The sequence below is a fragment of the Xyrauchen texanus genome, chromosome 6 (genome assembly GCF_025860055.1).
Source record: "Xyrauchen texanus isolate HMW12.3.18 chromosome 6, RBS_HiC_50CHRs, whole genome shotgun sequence".
NCBI lineage: Eukaryota > Metazoa > Chordata > Actinopteri > Cypriniformes > Catostomidae > Xyrauchen > Xyrauchen texanus.
In genome coordinates this window covers 44,293,537-44,318,658 of record NC_068281.1, presented here as the reverse complement: position 1 = coordinate 44,318,658, position 25,122 = coordinate 44,293,537, and the positions used below count along the sequence as shown (strand labels likewise).

At 42.2% G+C, this 25,122-nt stretch overlaps 1 protein-coding gene across 1 annotated transcript in view; it reads left to right on the top strand.

Annotated features, from left to right (window-relative positions):
* The window catches only part of LOC127644879 (NACHT, LRR and PYD domains-containing protein 3-like), a 178,077-nt gene extending 160,368 nt beyond the window's left edge, over positions 1-17,709 (top strand). Inside the window, 3 exon segments of the mRNA XM_052128291.1 lie at positions 6,286-6,459; positions 8,583-8,756; positions 13,276-17,709. Of these exon segments, the coding sequence (XP_051984251.1) occupies positions 6,286-6,459; positions 8,583-8,756; positions 13,276-13,288 (361 nt within the window). The 3' untranslated portion in view covers positions 13,289-17,709.
* Positions 17,710-25,122: the final 7,413 nt, after the last annotated feature.

Genomic DNA, 25,122 nt, shown 5'->3' with positions numbered 1-25,122 from the left:
GCTTCACATTTATCTATGATTGGAAAAGTTAATGTTATAAAAATGAATTGAATTCCAAAATGCAACTACCTATTACGGTCTCTCCCCATTGAAGTTCCCCTCTTTTATTTTAAACAATTTGATAGTATTACTAAATCTTTTATCTGGAATGGTAAACATCCTTGGATGCATTTTAACAAGTTATATTTTGTTTTACTATTATGCTTTTGGTCTCAGAAATTTGGTACATTGGTCGTTTCCACCTGAGAGAGCTCCTCCCGAGAGTTCCATTTCATTTTTAGGCGGCAGTAACTGCATTAACCAAGCATAAAACAAACACAAATTCATGTGCATGTACCAGAAGCTAAACTGGTATGGCGACATCCACAGATTATCTACTAAATGTGTATACCCACCTCCCTTAATGAGATAGGATCAGGTTCCATTATCGATAATTTTCTATTTTACTGATTAGTTGAAACCTTCCAGTCTGTATGATGTTTTGACCGTTTTGACTATGGTGCATAGTAAATAATTATATTTCATATATTATGAAAACACTTCTATTTTGTCAGTAAATTACAAAATAAAACACCTGTCAAAGGAATAGTTCACCCAAAAAAATTATGTTCTCTCATAATTTACTTAAATGAGATTTTTAGAAGAATTTCTGAATATCTTTGTAGGTCCATACAATGCAAGTAAACAGCAACACAATGTTGATGGTCCAAAAGGTACAATTAGGCAACATAAAAGTTGTCAACACAACTCCAATCGATTAGTTAATGTCTTCTTAAACTAAACAATAGGTGTTTGCGTGACATAAAAGTACATTCATCCAGTGGAAAGAAAACAACACCCCATCTCCTCTTTTATCACATCAAAATACTTACTTACTCAAAATAACACCAGAAGTGAAGATTTATCATAACTTTTTAATTCTGTTATTTTCTTAAAAACATCATTCATTTAGCTTGGGAAGACATTAATGGCCAGACTGCAGTGGTGTCGATTACTTTGGGACTATCAAAGTTTGGTACCGGTTGACTTGCATTGTACGGACCTACAGAGCTGAGATATGTGTTCTGCTGAAGAAAGAAAGTCATATTCATCTGTGATGGCATGTATATAATGAAAGAATTCTTATTTTAGGGTGAAATACTTATTTAAGAGTTAGTTATATTGTTTTAATGCATTGTAAAATCCGGCTCTAAGTTTCAAAATTACCTATTTTGTCATTACAAGGAGTTAAGCAGAATTAACTATACATACCGATTTCTGTGGGCCCAAATTGCTAACCGATTTTTTTATCACTGGATTCTGTTGATGCTTCATTCAAAGACTGAAGAAATATGAGACCACAAAACACATTAGCAATTAATGACAGGAAAAATGCATCATAAATTGCTGCTTATGAATTCTAGCATTTTCTTTATGGTACCTTGGCTCTCCACGGCCAGTCCATGTCTCCATAGTTGTAAGTGATTTCTTCGCCTGGTAAAATGTCTCGTACAGCAAATAGACAAAGATTTCTTCTTCACTTCAATAGTTCTCATTATGCAAGTAGGATTTCTGTGCTCATTGTTGACGAGTCTTCCCAGGGACTTGTCTTCCTTGGATGCATCCATACTATATAAACACACACACTTACCACTAAAATGTATGCAGGACATATACAGAAGTGTTTTCCACTTCTACTGTCTGTTTCTAAAATATTAAGTATTAAAGGCACAGTTCACCACAAAAATAATTCTCTCATCACTTACTCGCCCTCATATGACTTTCTGTCTCCTGTGGAACACTTGAACTTTAAAAATGAATTAATGACATGTTTTGGTCCATGTAAGCCAATGGAGTCCAAAGGTTTCAAGCTCAAAAAGGTCATAAAGCAGCAAAAAGGAAAACATACAGGTGCATCTAAAAAAAAATAATATAGTGGAAAATTCGTTCAAAAAGTTTAACTTTCATATATTCTTTCATATATTTCATATATTCTCACATTTTATGTGTATATTCATTACACATAAAATGAAATATTTTAAAATGAAAAAAAAAAAAACAGTATCTCAAGATATCAGAATAAAGAATTTACAATACAGAAATGCTGACCTGAGAAGAGTTCTGTCAGCTAATTAACTCAAAACAACTGCAAAGTTTTCCTGAGCCTTTAATCTGGGGAAGACTGCTGACTTGACAGTTGTCCAGAAGACACTCATTGACATCCTCCGCTAGGAGGGTAAGCTACAGTAGGTCATTGCTGAAAGAGTGCTGCATCAAAGCATATTAATGGAAAGTTGACCAGCCTTGAGATGATTGTCAAGCAAAGCCGATTCAAGAACTTGGTGGAGCTTCACAAGGAGTGGACTGAGGCTGGAGTCAGTGTATCAAGAGCCACCACACACAGACGTGTCTAGGAAATGGGCAACAAGTGTCGCATTCCAAGTGTCAAGCCACTCTTGAACCAGAGACAATCTCAGAAGCGTCTTACCTGGGCTAAGGAGAAGAACTGGACCGTTGCTCAGTGGAGAGGCACAGAATCCAAGTTGCTTGAAGTCCAGTGTGAAGTTTCCACATTCAGTGATGATTTGGCATGCCATGTCATCTGCTGGTGTTGGTTGTCCACTGTTTTCTCTCATGTTGAGACTCAATTCAGCCATCTACCAGGATATTTTAGAGCACTTCATGCTTCCATCTGCTGACAAGCTTTTTGGAGATGCTGATTTCCTTTTCCAGCAAGACTTAGCACCTGGCAATAGTGCCAGAACTACAAGTAACTGTTTTTCTAACAATGGTATTACTGTGCTTGATTGGCCAGCCAACTCGCCTGACCTGAACCCCATAGAGAATCTATGTGGTATTGTCAAGAGGAATATGAGAGACACCAGACCCAACAATACAGACGAGCTCAAGGCTGCTATCAAAGCATCCTGGGCTTCCATAACACCTCATCAGTGCCATAGGCAGATTGCCTCCATGCCACACCGCATTGATGCAATAATTTGTGCAAAAAGAGTCCCGACCAAGTATTTAGTGCATAAATTAACATACTTTTCAGAAGGTCGACATTTCTGTATTATAAATTCTTTATTCTAATATTTTGAGATACTGGATTTTTTATTTCCATGAGCTGTAAGCCATAATCATCAACATTAAAAAACCCCAAAAAACATTTAATGTGTAATGAATCTAGAATATATGAAAGTTCCACTTTTTGAACTTTTCCACGATATTCAAATTTTTTGAGATGCACCTGTACCTCACAAGTGTTTAGTCCATGTCTTCTGAAGTGATACAATTAGTTTTGGGTTGTTCATGAGAGAAGCTGGTTTACAGTTCTTTGTGCTTGACACACGTGCAGAGCACTGTACACTTCAAATGTGAAAGGAGTTATTCATGAATAAGAATGAGTAAATGATGAGAGAATGATTATTATTGGTAAAATTAGCCCTTTTACTCTCTTGAAGAAAAAGATCTCTTTGAGCTGCCCTGCTACATCAAGTTGACAGTTCTTGATGTACTTACCACCAATATTTTCCATGCCACTGAAAATCAAACAAGAATGTGCTCTCAGATTCAGTGTAGTTTTTAGTTCATTCAAGACTCTTTTTTGAACTCAGAAGTTCACCTCTGTATTCAAGAACAAAGTCTCCTCTGCAGAAAGATTCAGTGGTGAAAATGCCTCACCCTAAAGCAGAAAAAACATTATTTTGATCACTGTTACAGGGTGTCTGCAATCACATTTAAAAAGTAAAATGGAAATAACTGAAATGTACCTACACTTTTACTAATTCAACAGTTTGGCTGTAATGCAAAAGTAATCCATAGCACTTATATTTGAATTGTCTTGCCTTTATAGTTGCTGATGTACTGCTCCTGAAGACCAGGCTTGTCAGTTTCACATATGATGTTATCTTCAGCATCCTGCTGAGGTCTTTTACGGATAGCCAGCATGCTGAATTCTACACAAAGGGCAATTTTCTTAAGGGAAAAAAAATTATTATATAAAATTAATGGAATAAACAAGCATAAATACAATGTTAAAAAATATCTTTGAAAGAGCTGTTCCCCCCAAAAAATGAGAGTGAGAGAGAGAGGCTCCACTGGGTTTATAAATTAAATAATGACAGAATGTAGATTTACATTGGGGTCTAATCCCACTTGTCACAACTGTGATCACACTTTGGTTCCATGTTTGTGGAGTATTACAGTAAGAGGTCAGGAATAAATAATGATATACACCAAACTATTTCATTTCTACTTCACAACAGAAAAATAATGTCCTCAAAGCAAAATATGTCAAAATACAAATAGCACATTTGGTACCTTAGGTACTGCTATTAATGCATTTCTAAGATTTGAGCCATCTTTAAGGATGACGTGATTGGCTTCTGATTGGTCAGACTGACAAGGTAATAAGTAAGTGCAGTTTCCATAAGAGCCACTGAGTGCGCTGTGTCGAAAAATTCTTACTGGCTTCTGATTGGTCAGATTCCCGAAACTGTGTATAAAATCGGAAGTGCAGTTCTCCTAGGGGGCGCTGTGTTATACACAAATTGGTGGGGGGGCATACACACTTCAGGTACACAAATCACTTAAATGTGTTTTTTTTGGGACAAGTGAGATTTTAATGCTGGGGACCATTTTAAAGCATGCTGAATACGATTATATGGTCAAACAAATACAAAAAGTAGGACATACAAAAAGTCCTAAATTGTCAAGGTGGTCCTCAGTTTACTGGTGTGTATTCTGGTGAAAGTACCCAAAAGTGACATAAGTACACAAACACAGACACATACTGACACTCTCTCTCTCACACACACACACACACACCCACACGCTTACCCTGACACAGACACACACACTCACTCACACCCACACAAACACAGACAAACACACACACTCACCCTAACACACACACACACACACACACACTCACCCTGACACAGACACACACACACACAAACACACACACACACACACACACACACAATCATCCTGACACAGACACACAAACACACACACACACTCACCCTGACACAGACACACACACACGCACACACACTCACCCTGACACAGACACACACACCCTCTCATATATACACACACACATACACGCTTACACACTGACAGGCAAACACACACGCACACACACACACACACACTCACTCTCACACACTGACAGACAAACACGCTCACTCACACACTGACAGACACACACTTACACTCAAACACCACACACAAACACACTCACACACACACACAGACATACACACTTGCACACTGACACATACAGACACACTCAAATATAAACTATGAGATTTCATACTTTAGAGTTTATAGAATTTCTGTAGAATCTTAAAACACAAAATATTGTGATTTCAGTGAAATGTTTGTGTCTATTTTTTGTTTATTTATGAATATTATTTTCTCATTAACTATGTTTCCATCCAAGAATTTTTTGTGAAAAAAGTTTTAGCGCATCAAAATAAAGCTGATGGAAATGCACATTATCACTATAATGTCACAAATGTCGACATAATATTTTTACGTTTAACTCAAGCGCATAAAGTCTATGTCGATACATCAAATGTCGTGAAAAATTGGTTTGGAAACACTTGTCGTCGCTAAAATTGGCATTAACGCATATTGTACGTGATTATGGATTGATCTTTATGGCATATAGATCCAATGCTGCAATTATGACACTACCAGGAGTGCCAACACAAATATCTCGTGCACATTGAACAAATGATTGGCCACTGTTTGCGAACAATTTAATCGCAGTATCCATCCGTTTATTTATTAAAGTTTCTTTTCCATACCATTCAGAATGATAAAAGGCAGTAACGGAATTAGCCCACAGTACAAAAAATATATAATTTCTGTTCACAAAGATGTTTTAAATTAACAATAACTAAATAATACAAGGAGAAAAGCTTCAGCATGCAACAATTACAGCCCAATTCTATAAAGTTTTTGTTTAGTCTACTTTTGAAAAAAAGTACCTGTTTAAACTGGATTGCAGGTGCTTTGTGAATAAGATGCAGTTTACACAATTACACCAGAGAACTGACTGTATGAGTGGAAAAGTCAACTTCTACTCACCTCACTGAACACTGTCATGTTTCATCTTAATGTGCATGAACCTTCATTCCCACCAGATGATTCTCATTGCACATCCATTTGCTCTTGTTTTGTTTCTATCTGAGAGGTGTGAGGTTTCAGAGTAATACTGACAGCTGTACTGAGACACCTTCGTGAAAACTGATAGTTTAACACACTGTTATCTTGGCATTTCTCTCTCAGTCTGTGGAGCTGTAATCTGACAGAGAAAAGTTGTTCATCACTGGCCTCAGTTCTCAGTTCAAACTCCTCAAGTCTGATAGAACTGAACATGAGTTACAATAATCTGCAGGATTCAGGAGTGAAGCTGCTCTCTGCTGGACTGAAGAATACAAACTGTAAACTGGAGAAACTAGAGTGAGTGATATTATCATATTATTAGATAGTTAATATGATGATATAAAGAAATGTGTTGTATTCAAATTCTAATTTCATCCATCAAATTCTAAACTGACTCCAAAATCTTGAGTTTATAAACTTTCAGCATAGTCATAAAACACACACACTCTCTTACACAGACTCACACACTCACACACACACACACACACACACACACACACACACACACTTTCACATACTCTCTCACACACACACACTCACACACACTGACAAACAAACACTCACAATCACACACACACACACACAAATACTCACAAACACCACACACTCTCTCTCACACACACACACACAAACACAGTCTCTCACAAATAAACACACAGACAATCACACATACTCACACACACACACACACACACTCACCGCACACTCTCTCTCACACACTGACACATAAACTCACACACACTCACTCACACTGAGACACGCTCTCACACACACTCTTTCACACAGACACACACACGCACTGACACGCACAATCACACACAGACACACACACACACTGACACACAAATACAACTCACGCACACACACATACACACACTCTCTCACACACACACTGACAGACACCAACAGACACACACTCTCACAGAAACACACAAATACATAAACAAAAACACAGACACACTCACACTTTCACACAAATATACACACTCTCCCTCACACACAAATGCTCACACACACTGACAAACAAACACACACAATCACACACACACACACACACAAACACAATCTCTCATAAATAAACTCACAGACAATCACACATACGCACACACACACACACACACACACTCAAACACTCACAAATACTCACAAACACCACACACTCTCTCACCCACACACACACACACACAAACACAATCTCTCACAAATAAACTCCCAGACAATCGCACATACTTACATACACACACTCACCGCACACTCTCTCTCTCACACACTGACACATAAACTCACACACACTCACTCACACTGAGACACCCTTTCACACACATTCTTTCACACAGACACACACACTCTTAAACTCTCACACGCACTGACACACACACCTACTTTCAGACACACAAACACAACTCACGCACACACACATGCACAAACACACACGCTCATACACAAATACAAACACACACACTCACACACACACATACTCAGACACACACACTCACACACCACACACACACACATAATCAGACACACACACACACTCAGACACAAAGTGACGCACACAATTACACACACACACACTGACAGACACACAAACACACTGACAGATACACACTGACACACACATACTCACACAAACTCTCACTCACACACTGACAGACACACAAACATACACACACACACTGACAAACACACTCACTCACACAAACACTCACACACACCCAAAAACAAACTGGAACACACACAAACACACAGGCACGCACACACAAACACATGCACACACGTGCACACTGTTAGACACTCACACACGCACACACACGCACACACAAACACACTCGCACATGCACACTGTTAGGCACTCACACACACAAACAATGATACTGTGTGTTATATGTGCACAAAAACATGGCATTGCTGATTATGCATTCATGCACTGTTAGTGTTTTGATTCTCTTGGTTTGACAATGTCTTTAGCTGCAGTTCGGAGTCATTCACAAGCTGCACACACAGATGTTGAACTTACTGAAGAACTTCTCTGAATGATTCTGAGAGAATCACAAAACGATTAAGACTGTTTTGCCAACCCGTTTGAGCAATTAATTTAAAGAACCGATTCAAAAGAGTGATTCATTCATGAATCGGGCATTACTAGTTCTGATTTAAATTCAAATTTACTCTGTAGTAGGAAAAATATTTCCTATCCAACACCACATTTTGTTATCTGTGAATTATTAAATGATTATTAGAATCCAAATCATACTTATCAATAGTTATCATCAGTATTTATCACTTTATATTCGTCTTTCTCAGTTATAATCAGACACATTTATCACACATATAAGTGATGACTTCATTTTAGCTGCTGAATGTATGTACAGTATGTGTAGAGCTGTGAGTGTGAGGAGTTTTTCTTCTTCTCTCTACAGTCTGTGTAACTGCAGTATTGGAGATGAAGGTTGTGCTGCTCTGGCTTCAGCTCTGAGATCAAACCCTTCACACCTGAAAGAACTGAATCTGGACTTTAATAAACCAGGAGATTCAGAAGTGAAGCTGCTCTCTTATCTACTGGAGGATCCACACTATAAACTGGAGAAACTACAGTGAGTTATTGATTTACTCTTTAAATGTTTTTTATTATTATTATTTTTCACATCATTAAATCACTTATGAAAGTCATATCAATTACACATGGAGATTTTAATACAACTATAAAAATCATTCTGTCATGATGTCTTCAGTTCCCCTTCTGTCGCTCTCTCCACGTTGTGTCGGAGAAGCGACACTAGGGGTCTCTCTTGAGCGCTGATATATACCTCTGTTCTATGAAAAAAGGCCAAAGAGAAGTTGGCAGACGGTATTTGCATATCCCGCCCCCGGACATACGGGCATTTAAGCGGGGCGAATACGGGAGTTCATTCAGAAAATTTCTTCCTACGGGATTGAGGCAGGCGCCACGGGCGATGAAGACGATCTGGGGAAAATGACGGGCTCTGTTTCGCCGGGTGAACCCCCTCGAAACCCCCCGCCTCCCCGGCACGCTTGCTTGTTTCCGTCTGAGCTCGGGATGAGCATTCTCTCCAATAGGTTATGTTTTCAGTGTGAGAACATAACCGCGGCGGCGTTGCGATCTCTGCTTTCTCTTGTCGTGAGAGGAAGCCACTTCAGCCGCCCACGCCCCCCCACCCCCTGCGCCTCGCCTCCTTCCTACGGGATTGGGGCGGGCGATGAAAGACGATCTGGGGACAATAACGGGACGGGTAAATCCCCTCAACCTCCCGCCTCCCCCGGCACGCTTGCCTGCTTCCCCCGAGCTCGGGATTAGTGCGGTCCGCTTAACGGCCTACCGTCCGGTCCCTGGAGCTCCCCGGCATTGGATGACAACATCAACGCTGCATCGGTGAGCGTAACAGTGGTGTCTGACGCAGATAACTCACCTGGGCCACCACCTTTGGGTCTGCCGCCCAGTCTGACCCTGACGCACGGAGGTCCACTATGCTTCCCCGGGCTTAATTGGTTTAAGGGGCTTAACGGCAAACATGCCAAGTCCCTGCTTGAGGAAATCACCTCTCTTTTACTAAAAAAGTAAAGACGCGATAGAGCCTGTCCCTCCAACCGAAACGAAGAAGGGTTTCTACAGCCCTTACTTCGTTGTACCCAAGAAAGGCGGCGACCGATCTTGGACCTGCGAGTTTTCAACCGGGCTCTGTCCAAACTCCCATTCAAAATGCTCACCCAGAAACAAATTCTGTCTGGCGTCCGGCATCTAGATTGGTTCGCAGCGGTAGACCTGAAGGACGCGTACTTTCACGTCTCGATCCTGCCACGACACCGACCCTTTCTACGGTTCGCGTTCGACGGTCAGGCGAATCAGTACGAAAGTCCTCCCCTTCGGCCTGTCTCTGTCCCCTCACGTCTTCACGAAAGTCGCAGAGGCAGCCCTTGCCCCGCTCCGAGAAGCCGGCATATGCATACTCAATTACCTCGACGATTGTCTCATCTTGGCCCCCTCGCGAGAGTTACTATGCGTGCACAGAGACCAGGTGCTTAGGCACCTCAGCCGTTTGGGGCTTCAGGTAAACTGGGAAAAGAGTAAGCTCGCCCCGGTTCAGAGCATCTCTTTTCTCATTATGGAGTTAGACTCAGTCTCAATGTCAGCACATCTCTCCAACGAGCGAGCACAGTCGGTGCTGAAATGCCTCGCTTCCTTCAAGCCAGGCACTGTGGTCCCTTTAACGTTTCCAAAGGCTCCTGGGGCATATGGCATCCTCCGCGGCGGCCGCACTGTGTGAGAATCACCACCGCCTGCCGCCAAACCTTCAAACCCTGGACAGACCTCTGCTTTCTACGGGCAGGAGTACCCTTGCAGCAGGTGTCCCGATGCATCTTGAGACTCCAAACTGGGTTGATTCGCCGTGTGCAACGGGCACGCAGCCGCCGGCCGTTGGAACCGGGCCCCACTGCGTTGGCACATCAACTGCCTAGAGTTTTCTTTGCCCTGAGGAAGTTTCTCCTGTTAATTCGAGACAAACATGTCCTAATCAGGTCAGACAGCACCACAGTGGTAGCCTACATAAATCGCCAAGGCAGAGTACGCTCCCACCACATGTCACAGCTCGCCCGTCGTCTTCTCCTTTGGAGCCAGCAGCGACTCGAAGTCACTGCGCAGCACTCACATCCCCGGCAACCTCAATGTGATAGCGGACGCGCTGTCACGACAACGCTTGCCCAGCGGGGAGTGGAGGCTCCACCCCCAGTCGGTCCAGCTGATCTGGGACCGGTTCGGCAAGGCCCAGGTAGACCTGTTTGCCTCCCAAGAAACCTCCCACTGCCCACTCTGGTATGCCCGGACAGAGGCTCCCCTCGGGGCAGACGCTTTGGCACACAGCTGGCCCACGGGGCTGCGCAAGTACGCATTTCCCCCAGTGAGCCTTCTTGCACAGGTGCTGTGCAAGGTCAGGGAGGAGGAGAGCATGTCACCTTGGTGGCCCCCTACTGGCCCACTCGGACTTGGTTCTTGAACCTCACGCTTCTCGCGACAGCCCCTCCCTGGCAAATCCCCCTGAGGAAGTACCTTCTTTCTCAGGGACGGGGCATGCTCTGGCACCCGCACCCAGACCTCTGGAACCTCCAAGTCTGGCCCTTGGATGGGATGCAGAAGATCTAGCCGGTCTATTATCGACCGTCATAGATACTATCAACCAAGCCAGAGCCCCCTCTACCAGGCATCTTTACGCCCTAAAGTGGCGCCTTTTCGCAAATTGGTGTTCTTCCCGGGCTGAAGACCCACAGAGGTTAGGTCAGTGCTCGTGTTCCTACAGGAGAGGCTGGAGAGGAGGCTGTCCCCCTCCACCCTCAAGGTGTATGTCGCCGCCATCGCGGCTCACCATGACACGATAGACGGCAAGTCTCTAGGTAAGCACGACTTAATTATCAGGTTCCTAAAAGGCGCCCGGAGGCTAACTCCCTCCCGGCAAAGCCTGTTCCCCTCCTGAGATCTCTAAGTCGTCTTCACGGGCCAGGAGGACGCAGACCCAGCCCTTTCGTTGCTGTGTCCGGTACATGCTTTGCGTATCTATCTGGACCGCACGCAGAGCTCTAGACGTTCTGATCAGCTCTTTGTCTGCTTCGGGGGACAGCAGAAAGGGAACGCTGTCCCCAAACAGGCTCGCCCACTGGGTTGTCGACACCATTTCACTGGCTTATCACACCCAGGCCGTGCCCCCCCGTGGGTCTGAGCCCACTCAACCAGGAGTGTTGCGTCCTCATGGGCACTGGCCAGGGGCACCTCCCTAGCAGACATCTGCAGAGCAGCAGGGTGGGCAACACCTAACACTTTCGCAAGATTCTACAATCTCTGAATTGAGTCAGTATCGTCCCGTGTTCTCTCAGGTCCGAGCCCGGTAACACACTGACGATCTGGCCAGGTGAATCGCTTGCGCCGAGCGCCCTTTCACTCAGCTGAGGTAAAATAGTGCACCTTTGTTCCAAGGAGACCCCATCTTCGGATCCCTGGTTGATTCCTCCCTAGCCCTTTTGGGTCTGCAGTTCAGTGGAGGAACTCGCCGACCCAAGCCACTACGGGTACTCAATCTACCCTGTACTGGAATAGGTGCTCCACAGGTTAAGGTCTCCTGTTCAGACTCCCCCTGTGTGTAATTCTGCGGTACTGTCCCCTCACGAGCAGACCCCCGTGTCTCCCTTAGGCGGTTCCAGCTGCCTCGGTCGCCGTGCTGTAGCTTCCCCCCTACACAAGGCTGGATCTACCACCACGCCAACTTTCCCACATAGGACCCAAGCGGCCATGTGATGTATCCGCCACTCTTTGCCTCCCCTGCAGGGTAGGTGTGGTCTCCGCAGGGTCTTCTCCCCCTGAAAGAATAGGAAATGGGGTAACACCCCCTTCCATTAATGCATGTAAGGGCCCCGGCTGTAGTTGCTCTATGTGAGAAACATAGAGAGAAAAGAGGCCCAGCCAGGCTTGGCCCGTTCCCAGGTTGGCAAGCATAACCTTGTTCCCCTCACTAGGGTAACCAGAAGGATTCTGATGACTTTAATGGGGTGTTGGGGAAGGGTACGTACACCCTGATACAGCTGGTCTCCTTTGCACGTAAGAATACCTGCCCGCTCCTGTATCAGCAGTTCACGTATACGGCTCAGCGCATGGCATGATTGAAGTGGGACCCCTAGTGTCGCTTCTCTGACACAACGTGGAGAGAGCGACAGAAGGGGAACATCTAGGTTACATATGTAACCTCCATTCCCCGATGGAGGGAACGAGACGTTGTGTCTTCCCCGTCACCTCGCTGAGCCGTGCCACTGTTGTGGCCGGACCATTTCCGGCAACTCAGAAAAATCCTGAATAAACTCCCGTATTCACCCCGCTTAAATGCCCGTATGTCCGGGGGCAGGATATGCAAATACCGTCTGCCAACTTCTCATTTGCCTTTTTTCATAGAACAGAGGTATATATCGGCGCTCAATAGAGACCCCTAGTGTCACTTCTCCGACACAACGTCTCGTTCCCTCCATCGGGGAACGGAGGTTACATACGTAACCTAGATGATAATGACTGTGATGAGTGTATGTTAATGTCTGATTTTTCTCTCTAATGTTTTACAGGATTGATCATTGATTGAAAAAATCACCTGCAGAATCTACAAATGACAAACCAAACACCTGCTGAAAATTATATAACATAAGAGATATTTACAGTAAATAAATCAGTTATAATGAACTTTGAAGAGTAAAAATGCAACACAGTGTCATATAGATCATAAAATGTATTAAAATAAAATTTGGGCAAATGTGGATGGACGAGCACAAACTCAGTTCCCTATCTGTCACCCACTCAACGTTGTGTCGATGAGTTGACACTAGGGGTCGCTCCTGCGGAGCCCAGACGTCTCTGATCTTGAGAAAAGGCCAATGGAAATTGGCGTGTGGAATTTGCATGCCACTTCCCCATACATACGTGTATAAAAGGAGTGACGCTGCAAACATACATCAGATATCTTCTTCGGCGCCTAGCGAGCTTGTTCACAGAGCTGAATTCCTCTGCCGCCTCCATTCATCTCTCTACTCTGTTGGATCTACGGCACATTCCAGCGGTCCTCCCCCTCACACACCATGGTTGTGCTGAGCAAATACGCCTGGGCGCTTCAGCAGCAGAAAACATTAGACGGTGGGGCTGCCAGGGGGTGCTCGGTGACTCCCCAGGTTGGTAAGGCGATCGCGGTGCACTTGTGCCCGCAGAGCGCCACCACCTGGCGGAGCCGTCCAAGTCTCCCGTCCAGGGCCCGTGGGTTTACGTCGTCACTCATGACTGAGCCTACAGTGCCACTGGACAGGCTGCCTCCGCCCTGCACGTCATGGCTCTCCTGTAAGTGCACCAAGCCGTGGCGCTCAAAGAACTGCACAAGGTTAGTTCTGACCCGAGATTTATGCAGGAGATGCGCTCAGTGAATGGTCTCGCCCTCCGAGCGATGATGGTCATGGCGTGGTCTCTGGGTCAGGCGATGTGCACCTTAGTTGTCCAGGAGTGCCACCTTTGGCCCAACTTGGTCGAACCAGTTTGGCCTATTCTGCGGCACCTTAGAGGATTTCGCCCAGCAATCCTCAGTGGTTAAAAGGCAGATGGGGACCATTCAACACATCCTGCCCAGGCGTGACGCAATGTCTCGCACCCCCGTCTGTTGGTCGCCAAGGGCATCCCCCTGCGGCAGCAACACTGGCTCCGCCACAGCCCGCCCCAGTAGGGACTTAGAGATGGTCATGCTGCTTGGTTTGATGCATATGAGACCACTTCAGCACTGGCTACAGGCCCGAGTCGAGAGACGAGCATGGCGCCACGGCACACACCGCGTCCTCATCACACAGGCTTTTTGCAGTCTATTTAGCCCCTGGTCAAACCTAGCTTTCCTACGGGCAGGAGCTCCCCTAGGCCAGGCCCCCAGGTACATCTTGGTTACGACAGATGCATCCCAGCGTGGCTTGAACCCCTTGAACCGGCCCGCAACTGCATTGGCACGTCAACTGCCTCGAGTTGCTGGCAGTGTTACTTGCCCTGAGGAGGCTATTGCCGTTGATCCGGGGCAAGTATGTGTTGATCTGATGGACAACACAGTGACGATTGCGTACATCAGCCGCCAAGGCAACCTACACTCTCGTCGAGTGTCACAACTCGCCCCCTTCGTCTCCTCCTTTGGAGTCCGCAGCTTCTCAAGTTGCAGCGAGCCACCCACATCCCGGGCCACCTCAACAGCACAGCGGATGTGCTGTCGCGACAGATTATACTCAGACCTGTAGACCTGTTCGCTACCCCAGAATCCTCCCACTGTCCACTTTGGTACTCTCTGACCGAGGCACCCCTCGGCACAGATGCCCTGGCACACAGCTGGCCCTTGGGGCTGTGCAAGTATGTGTTCACCCCAGTGTGCCTACTTGCACAGACGTTGTGCAAGGTCAGGGAGGACGAGGAGCAGATCCTCTTATTGGCACTCCCGGATTTGGATCTCGGACCTTATGCTCCTCGTGACCGCCCCCCCGGCGAATTCCCCTGAGGAAGGACCTTCTTCCTCAGGGACGGGGCATAATCCAGCACCCACAACCGGACCTCTGGAATCTCTGTTCTCTGTCAGCGAACTGTGCCTAGAGTTCGGTCCGGCTTACTCTCGCGTAATCCTGAGACCCCGACCGGGCTATATGCCCAAGGTTCTCACGACTCCTTTCAGGGATCAGGTGGTGAACCTGCAAGTGCTCCCCCACAAGGAGGCAGACCCAGCCTTGGCGTTGCTGTGTCCGGTGCACGCTCTTCGCATCTACTTGGATCGCACGCAGAGCTTTAGAAGATCCGAGCAGCTCATTGTCTGCTTCAGTGTACAGAGGATCGCCTACTGGGTCGTCGATGCCATCACTATGGCATACCATGCCCAACACGTGCCACCCCCTGCTCCTCAGTGCGATACCAGATGTGTGTTTGCAGCGTCACTCTTTTAATACCCGTATGTCCGGGGGAGTGGCATGCAAATTCCACATGCCAAGATCAGAGATGTCTGGGCTCTGCAGGAGCGACCCCTAGTGTCATCTCATTGACACAACGTCTCGTTCCCTCCATCAGGGAACGGAGGTTACATCAGTAACCAAGACGTTTTATGTTTGAATCCAACATTTAAAGTGTCGAAGAAACTAAAAATGTTATTCTGAAATATTTTACACTAGAGTAATAATAATGTTAACTGTAAAAACATTTAAATAAATAGCAGAACACATCTCCTTATTTTCATTGGGACAGAGCAAGAATCTTTTAACACCTAAAGAAGTTTCTGTCATCATCATTCAGCATTACAGTGAAGGAATTGTGTTTAAATACACAGCTGTAATCTTCTGAGTGAATCATCTCACCATTAGCAATGACCCGTTGAAAGTATTTTACTGTCTTTCTGCACCCCATAATGACTCAATGTTATATAGTCATCTCTCACAAGCAGTGGTGGAAAGAGTACTGATTCATTTGACTTAAGTAACATTATAAAAGCTTTTCATTCTACATGGAGCAGAGGTTGGGGGTTTTAACACATTTTCAGGAAAATAACATATTTATATTAATACTATTGCTGTGACTTGCAGTGCACTCTGTATATATGCCTTTATACACCAAAAACATGGCTGTGTCTTACAAAATCGTTATTTCTGTGCTATTAAAGTATGATAACATGTTTTAAACTCGATTCTTTCTAATCATCCCTCAGACTGTGTAAACATGATAATACTGTCAGTCAACTTGTCCAGCAGGTGAACTGAAATATTTTCTGAACGTTTTCTTTCAACAACAAACTCATCATCGTTTCTGCAGCTTGTAGAGAAATGCCTTTTTATTTTTCCGATTTGCTTGTTAGAGAACTCGTTTGCTTGTCTCGTTTGTTTTACAGACTTGTCAAGTGGTTAGTTCTTATATTCTTGTTCTTGGCTAATTACACTGTATTAATGCAGTATCTGTTTTTTACTTCCTGAAACTTCACGTGATGGGAGAAAGGGGTCTTGAGATGTTCCTGGCAGACTTCTCAGCCTGTTTTCCCAGAAGAACTTTATTTGTCAAATGGAATCATGTGGATTATTTCGATGCACCCTAAATATGCATTTTGGACCATAAGAAAATGGAGTACATTCACTTTCATTGTTTAAAGAAGGAGGACTGAAATTAAATCCTAAAAATCTTAAATTCTGTTTTGAGGAAGAAAAAAACTCTTTTTTTCTGGTCTGAGGGAGAGTATATTATAAGCAAATTTCCATTTTTGGGTGAACTATTCCTTTAAGAAAATAGATGGGGTGGATTTTTAAGGTAATCTATGACTCCATTGGTGAATTATTGCTTTAAATGTACTTTACAGTTTTACTCAATCGATTTGGCACATTCACTGTAACAAACTTACAATGTTCAAGTACAATCCTCACATCACATGAAACATTCAGCACACCACTCTGTGTGACCTGCAAAAGTTGATTACTCAAAAGAATGAACTCATGTTTGAAATATAAATCAATCCATCAATGAATAAATCATTGTCATCAAAACTAAAGGTTCCTTTATCATTGCTTAGACCAAGACAGTCAAAATGCAAAGACATCTTGTCAAATAACAGTGTACTCTGAAAGTGTGATAGTTACCCAATATGTAATATTGTCCAATTGCAAACATTGTATATGTAGCAGCTGAATATTAATGATGTCAAAAACTCATGGCACACACTATACTTTCAACAAAACATTTCAAATTTAGTCTGTGATGTACACACACCCGACTGGCATCAAAGCAGCTAAAATGTAGAGACGAAGAGGTGTCGTAACTTCTGCTACATTTCATTTCATTTCAAAGTTGTGACTTTAAAGCAGCCTTTGTGCTTTTAAGAGCTTCAGAGTTTGATCTGCATTTGCTTGCACTTTATGAAGAAACAGACTCTATCAAAATATCAAACACATCTGTTACGTTGTGAATAAACAAATGTTTACTCTATGATGAAACAACTAAAGTGTTAATTGTGTAAAAATAAATGTGTATATGTGTATTTTTCTTCTGTGACAGTTCTTACTCGTATTCTCATTGTTTAAATATGTGCTGGTGTAAGATTAAACCATTGTTTTTGGAAATGTAATCAAGCTTGAAATCATGATGGACAAATAGACTGTCATTTTATTTTTAAAAGTGTTACATTTTGGAGCGTTAACATCCAAAACCGATTGGATCGCTTCAGATGACATGGCTTAAACCACTGGATAAAATTACTTTTAGTTGTCTTTATGTGCTATTTGGAGCTCCAAATCTCTGTTCATCGTTCACTTACATTGAATTGATTTAATCAAATTCTTTTCAAAACTCTTTGTGTTCAGCAAAAGAGTCATACACATCTGTGATGTCATGAAGGTGATTAAACAATGATAGAATTTCAATTTGTTGGTGAACTAACCCATTAACACATTCAGAGACAGAACAAATGAACAATTACATCAACATTTTCACAACAATTGAAAAAACATAACAGTCAACTTCTATATGACACCAAATGTAGGTGACTTCACAAATAACAGCTTTGGTGTAATGACTAACATCAAACTCTAGGAGCCAGTCCCTCCAAAAACAGACTGTTCTGCTTTGCAATGCCCTCCTGTTGGTGCTACTGCCGATTGAGGGGAAGCCACTTCTGAGGGTGGAAAAGAGGCCGCAGGTGTAGGTGAGACCACTGGGGCACTTGTGGCCACAGAAGTATGTGAGACCACTTGTGCAGGTGATATAATTTGTGCAGGTGAGATCACTGGTGCAGGTGATATAATTTGTGCAGGTGAGATCACTGGTGCAGGTGATATAATTTGTGCAGGTGAGATCACTGGTGCAGGTGATATAATTTGTGCAGGTGAGATCACTGGTGCAGGTGATATAATTTGTGCAGGTGAGATCACTGGTGCAGGTGATATAATTTGTGCAGGTGAGATCACTGGTGCAGGTGAGATCACTGGTGCAGGTGAGATCACTGGTGCAGGTGATATAATTCATGCAAGTGAGGCCACTAGTGCAGGTGATATAATTTGTGCAGGTGATATAATTTGTGCGGGTGAGGCCACTGGTGCAGGTGATATCATTTGTGCAGGTGATATAATTTGTGCAGGTGAGATCACTGGTGCAGGTGATATAATTTGTGCAGGTGAGGCCACTGGTGCAGGTGATATCATTTGTGCAGGTGATATAATTTGTGCAGGTGAGATCACTGGTGCAGGTGATATAATTTGTGCAGGTGAGATCACTGGTGCAGGTGATATAATTTGTGCAGGTGAGATCACTGGTGCAGGTGAGATCACTGGTGCAGGTGATATAATTCATGCAGGTGAGATCACTAGTGCAGGTGATATAATTTGTGCAGGTGATATAATTTGTGCGGGTGAGGCCACTGGTGCAGGTGATTTAATTTGTGCAGGTGAGGCCACTGGTGCAGGTGATATAATTTGTGCAGGTGAGATCACTAGTGCAGGTGATATAATTTGTGCAGGTGAGATCACTGGTGCAGGTGATATAATTTGTGCAGGTGAGATCACTGGTGCAGGTGAGATCACTGGTGCAGGTGATATAATTTGTGCAGGTGAGATCACTGGTGCAGGTGATATAATTTGTGCAGGTGAGATCACTGGTGCAGGTGATATAATTTGTGCAGATGAGATCAACAAACATGAGACCGGCCAGCTGTCCGTTCTGACTCATTTTTCCAAGTTCTCAGTTATATACCTTTTTGTTATCTTGTTACCCACTGTCTCTGACCCATGAGGTCACTGCCTTGTCTCTTTCCCACCAATATGTTCTACGTTCTTTGTTAATTAAATATTGGTGGGAGATCCCTCGTCTATCTATTAAAAAGAAAAAGAAACGTATCTTTGGTAGCCGCTCATATCTTGACCTTGTGTTACAGTTCATGGACAGAGTACATCGACTCCTAGAAACATCTGTGTAAACAGCCATGTCTCCATCAAATACTTTTTATCTTTTTCCTGCATTTTCAGCACATTCCCACAATGGGCAGCCTTGTTTGTTCATACACATTATTATTTGAAAGAGAACACCAGCTGCAAGATTATAATACATTTAGCTTATTAAAACAAGACACCATTCATATAATAATTGATTAAAAGTATCTTTGAAAAGATACATGCCAGCACACCAAGGATTCTCATCAGTGTACTATTGATTAACAGAAACACTTTTTGTTTTTGAAGAAATACACTTGTTTTTCAAGGTTATATACCATTCTTTGTGTTCTCTGCAGTGTCAACACTTTTAGTAACCTCATATGCTCTCTCCTGGCTCACTCAAAGGCCTGGAAACTCATATAAGTATTTTGATATATAAAAATATACTAAAATATTGAATGATGTATAAAAACATACTAGAATATTAAAATATACTATATATTCCCACCTCTGAGACTTAAAAAAGTCTCACACTCTATTTCCCTCAAACCAGAGTGCAGTCACACAAGCCAGCCTGTCCCATATCATCATGTAGCCAAAGTAGGCCACTCAGTCCACTATCCAATGCCATCTTTATGGGGCTGCACTCTGCAGGACTTGGGACCAAACCTCTCCCTCCACACTTAGCTAGGAAAGAGTAAAAGATCCCAGTCCTCTAGCTATCACTGTTCCTGGGGGTGGGAAACAGAAATCAACTCATTTGTAATAAGCATGTGCATGCAAATGTGAAGCCTTACGTGATGTAGAGTACAATTGATTATCCATTATGTAGAAGATATATATATATATATATATATATATATATATATATATATATATATATATATATATATATATATATATATATATATATATATATATGCTTAACAAAACACTAGTAAAAGTAACATAGTAATATTCATCCTTCGTTGCCAGAGGAACTCACAGACAATTCCGGTAGCCTGGAGCTATCTGGTGATGTGTTGGAGCAGACAGCGGGTTTTTAAACCACCAGTTGAGTCTATTTGCTCTTGCAGCCAAGCACTGAGGTGCTCGTCGCTCCTTTCTTCACATATGTTCCTCACATGTCTTCTTTTGGCAAATACTTCACATCCATTATTTTGCTTTAACATAATCATCATCAATACTACTTCTATTTGATTAGATACATTGTAATAAAGATATACTTCATTAATCATTATAAGTAATTGGTTACATTGAGAGCAACAGGGGAACATGTCAAAAATAACAAACAAAACACCCTCCAACTCCTTTCTTGAGTTGCTACCTATTTTGTTATGTAAAATGAAAGTACAATAGTCTTGCTGTCTCCCTTACTATCAAAAACATGAGAAAAGTGTTCAAAAATAAAATTCCCCTTACATTGTTATTTTCTTGATTGCTTCTCAGTAAATCTCATCAAGTTCATCCAATCCTGGCCCAATGGCACAATATCCAGATTCCAGCCCTGTCCCCGGTGGCAGCATTGAAACAGTTACCATTTGTTTAGCCACGGTTCTAGCTATGATTCTAGTCATTATTGATCTCAGAATGGGTATAATACAACAAAACAATAAAGCAAATAGGGTCAAGCCTATTACTAACATTATACCTATTTTCATTAGCCCAATCTTCCATGACCCAAAAAAGGTCATCAAACCATTGTCCAAACAGCTGATCTCACCCTGCATTAGATTTAACTTCCTTTCTCAGGTCATGCAGTTTCCTCATCGCCTGGGTAAAAGCTCCTTCTGGGGATGTATTATTTGGTATGTATGTACAGCAATCTAAATCTAAACCTAATCGCATTATTATTAAAAAACATTTCATCATCTATATGCCATATTACTGCACAATTACCCTTAAATTGTCCTACATTCTTTAGTTTTGTTAAAGCATTCATACTCCAGTTGACGATAATGGGCTTTCTTTTTTCTCATTATCCACACGTATTTGTCTAATTTTCTGCCTTCATCTCCCCACCATATCATCTTATTATATTTATCATATTCCGGATGACCCAATAATGCTAAACATTCTGCTGGGCAGAACACTGTTCTCCCTGTTTTACCACAATTTTTGGCATAACTGGCCCATTTATACCAGTCATTTTGATTTGCATATTGTAATAGTTTCTCTGTTCCTGCTGACTCTATGGGTTCCATATCATTTTCTAAATTTATTGGCTTTTTCAGTCTTTGGGTGATTATTTTGACAGGTGTTTTTTGAGGCGGATTCTTCGGTTTGTTCTGCTTAGCCAAATTGCTTATCCAGATTATTTGTTTTTCGGGTTCACCTTTGTTTAGTGATCCAGGCGTTCGCTTCTTTCTGATTTCTCGTGCTATGTTATCTAGTCTCTGCTCATTCGGGGGAATAATATTGAAGGTCTGAGATGTCAATTGTAGGAAATTCATCATACCATGGTCGTTGTGATGGTCCCTCGCCTGGGGAGTCTGGGCCTTCCTGTATTTCCTCTCCGGTAGGCCCTGTATGGGAGGCAATACCTGTCCCAAATATGTTAGTAACATCATCATCCACACTAGTACCTCCTTGAGCTTCCATTCCTTTCTCCATGTCCCACAACTCTTCATTGAATGACTGCGCTTGTTGGCCTGCTTCATGTCCTTCAGTTGTTTCTGTATCTGTTTCAGCAGGATGATAACTTTCTTCTTGTCTTTCTCCTTCTTCACCTTCTTGGTTCCGTTCCTCTGTGACATGTCCTTCCGTCTCACTTTCTATGCTTTCCTGCTCTACTGCGGCAAGTCCTTCTGCCTCTTCCTCAGTGTGCTCTTCCCCTATGTTCGTTTGTCATTGTTCTATCTCCTCTGCACTTTCTTCAGATTCTGTAGCCGTTTCCTGCTGATCTTCTTCTTCCTCGGGTTCTTGTTTTTGTGCTTGCTGCTCTTCTTTGTCTGAATCTTGCCTCGTATTCATCGTTGGGAAGTCCATATTCATAGTTTCTTCAATACAGTCCGTCAAGTGCTCTGTACTTTCTGAATTCACTTTCTGGATTATTTAGTTTCAGGTCAGCTTCATTGGAATGGCCAACCAAGATCTCCAAGGCTGATTGTAGGGACCCCATTCGGCAGTATGCTTTCTTAGAATTGTTCATCTGGTGATCCTGGTCCTTCTTGGGACGTTTCTCTGGTAGGCCCCGTCATTGTGGGCAACACTTGTCCCAAGTATGTCAGTAATAACATCCATATTAATATGTCTTTCTTATTCATTGGTATTGTAGGCCGCAATTGTTTTCCACCTTCTCTCCTTCAGCGGGTCATCCTGTCCTAACTTGCTTCAATGATGGCAACAGCATGACTATTTCATTTTATATTCATAAAGAACACTGTAATCACCTCATATGGTTACATGTTTTATATTAACTAACAATCATTACTTTCTGCATTCATTTGATTAATATATTAAATGATTTCCCTAATTAGAGTCATTTGCTACACACACATTTGTTGCATCTCATTTCTAGCACTACATAACACATGGGTCCTCTGCCTCCTCCAGGCAGGAGCCAGGCATAGCCTGACTTTGTTCCAATTAAAAACATTAGATCATCCCATATCTATACACAACATTTTTCATGGTCATTCACAGAAAGGGTCAATCACAAAAAGGCTATAATTCTCCACAGAGGAGGTAAACTACCACAGGTGTTCCTTATCTTAAAACTCCCTACTCATTCACTTATCACACACATTTAATTTCCTCCTGTTTCCCAAGGACTCTCAATGTCTGTATCACATTAATTAATTTTCCCTGCAAGCTAAGCTGTTTTTCATAGTTTCAGACTATATCAGAGTAATTCAGAGTATTAAATCAATAAAAGAATTATCAAATATATAACATATCATTTGAGGAATCAATTTCCTCCCAGTTTGGTCTTTCTGTTGCATTGGGCCATTTACATTGATCAGTACTTCATCTGGTTTTTTATTTAATCAATGGTAACACACAATATTATATTATTCCCCTCTCACAAATTGTTGTTTCAATTATTATACCAGTTGTAGCCAACCCTGCACCCTATTTCTTAATTAATTCAATTTATATTGTTACAAACAAGACAAGCAATCTTAATCTTTAGTCACCACCATATATCTTTTCCATTCTTCATTACTTTTACAATGTACATGAGTTCAATTAAAGCATAAGTACAAGTAATAAATCATCTTCCAGTCTAAATTCATTATCATACAAACATTCCCATGTTTGTTTAATACTTCTATAAATAGTCAAGCACTCCTTTGTCTGCAACGGTTCTCAAAACTTTACCCCCAAAACCAATCTATAATAATCCTCTACACAGGGTATGATCCCCTGATAACACAGTGACAGAATGCTTGGTATTTAACACTGTGATAAGTTATTTTAGTAAAGTGGTTATTAAAATGCTGTCGGGTTCAGTGGAACTTAACATTTTTGACCAGGTCTCTTCTAGACCTCCCTTTTGATGCTTCTGATCTAAGAGCATTCATCCACTTCCTTAAAACCCTTTCAAAGCTTCTTGGGCGGTGACGCCATTGTCAAGTCTTACCCGTCATCTCTTGCCCCTGGTCTTGATACTGCTCAGTCCTCAATCCTAAATAATTTGGTATCAGTAAACAGATATTTTCTTTTTCAGGGAGTATCACCAGAGAACCGACACAGCCAATGGAACAGCTACAAATGCTTAAATATGGAGACAATTCAAAACATGGTTAAATTCAAAAAAGCATTATTAAAAATTCATCAATCTATTAAAATTGTCCAAAGTAAAAGTAAAATATGCTAAAATTGAACTCCTTTATAGATAATTAATTTCCATTCAGATTTTATTTCTGCTACTTTAGCAAATGTTACACAAAACTATGTATCATGGTGGGGACTAACATCAGATCAAAGCCCTGTCAAGCTTCTAGGAAGCTTAATTAAAAACATCACCTTAATTCAATAATGGTCTCTAGATAGTTTTTGAACCTACATTTATTCATTTAGATGAATTTTCAACTTAATCTGTTGTTTTCAGTATAAACCCTTAACTTTAGATTGCCCTCTGAATATATAAAATCTTTAATCATTGATGAGGAGAGCTGTTTGAACTCCTTCAAATCACTCTATCTAACATTATTGTCAAAGCACATCATTTTACATAAAAAAAATAAATAAAATAAAATCAAAATAAAATAAAATAAAACAAGTGAGAAGGCGGGTGGGGGCATTCCTCTCCCTCACACTGTTTCTAATTTCATTACAGCTATTTCTTATTTTTTCATTTTACAATCTCACAATAATATATATAATTTATTCTTCAACAGTAGAACGTGATATTTATAATAAATGATTATAGTAACTGCTTTCAAACTTTCTCATCGCACATCATTTAAAAACAAAAAACTACTCTCAACTTACTTTCTTCTGTCCATTCAAACAACACACAAATAAGCTTCTAATCTTTAATAAAACAGAACACAATGTCTTTTTCGACATTCT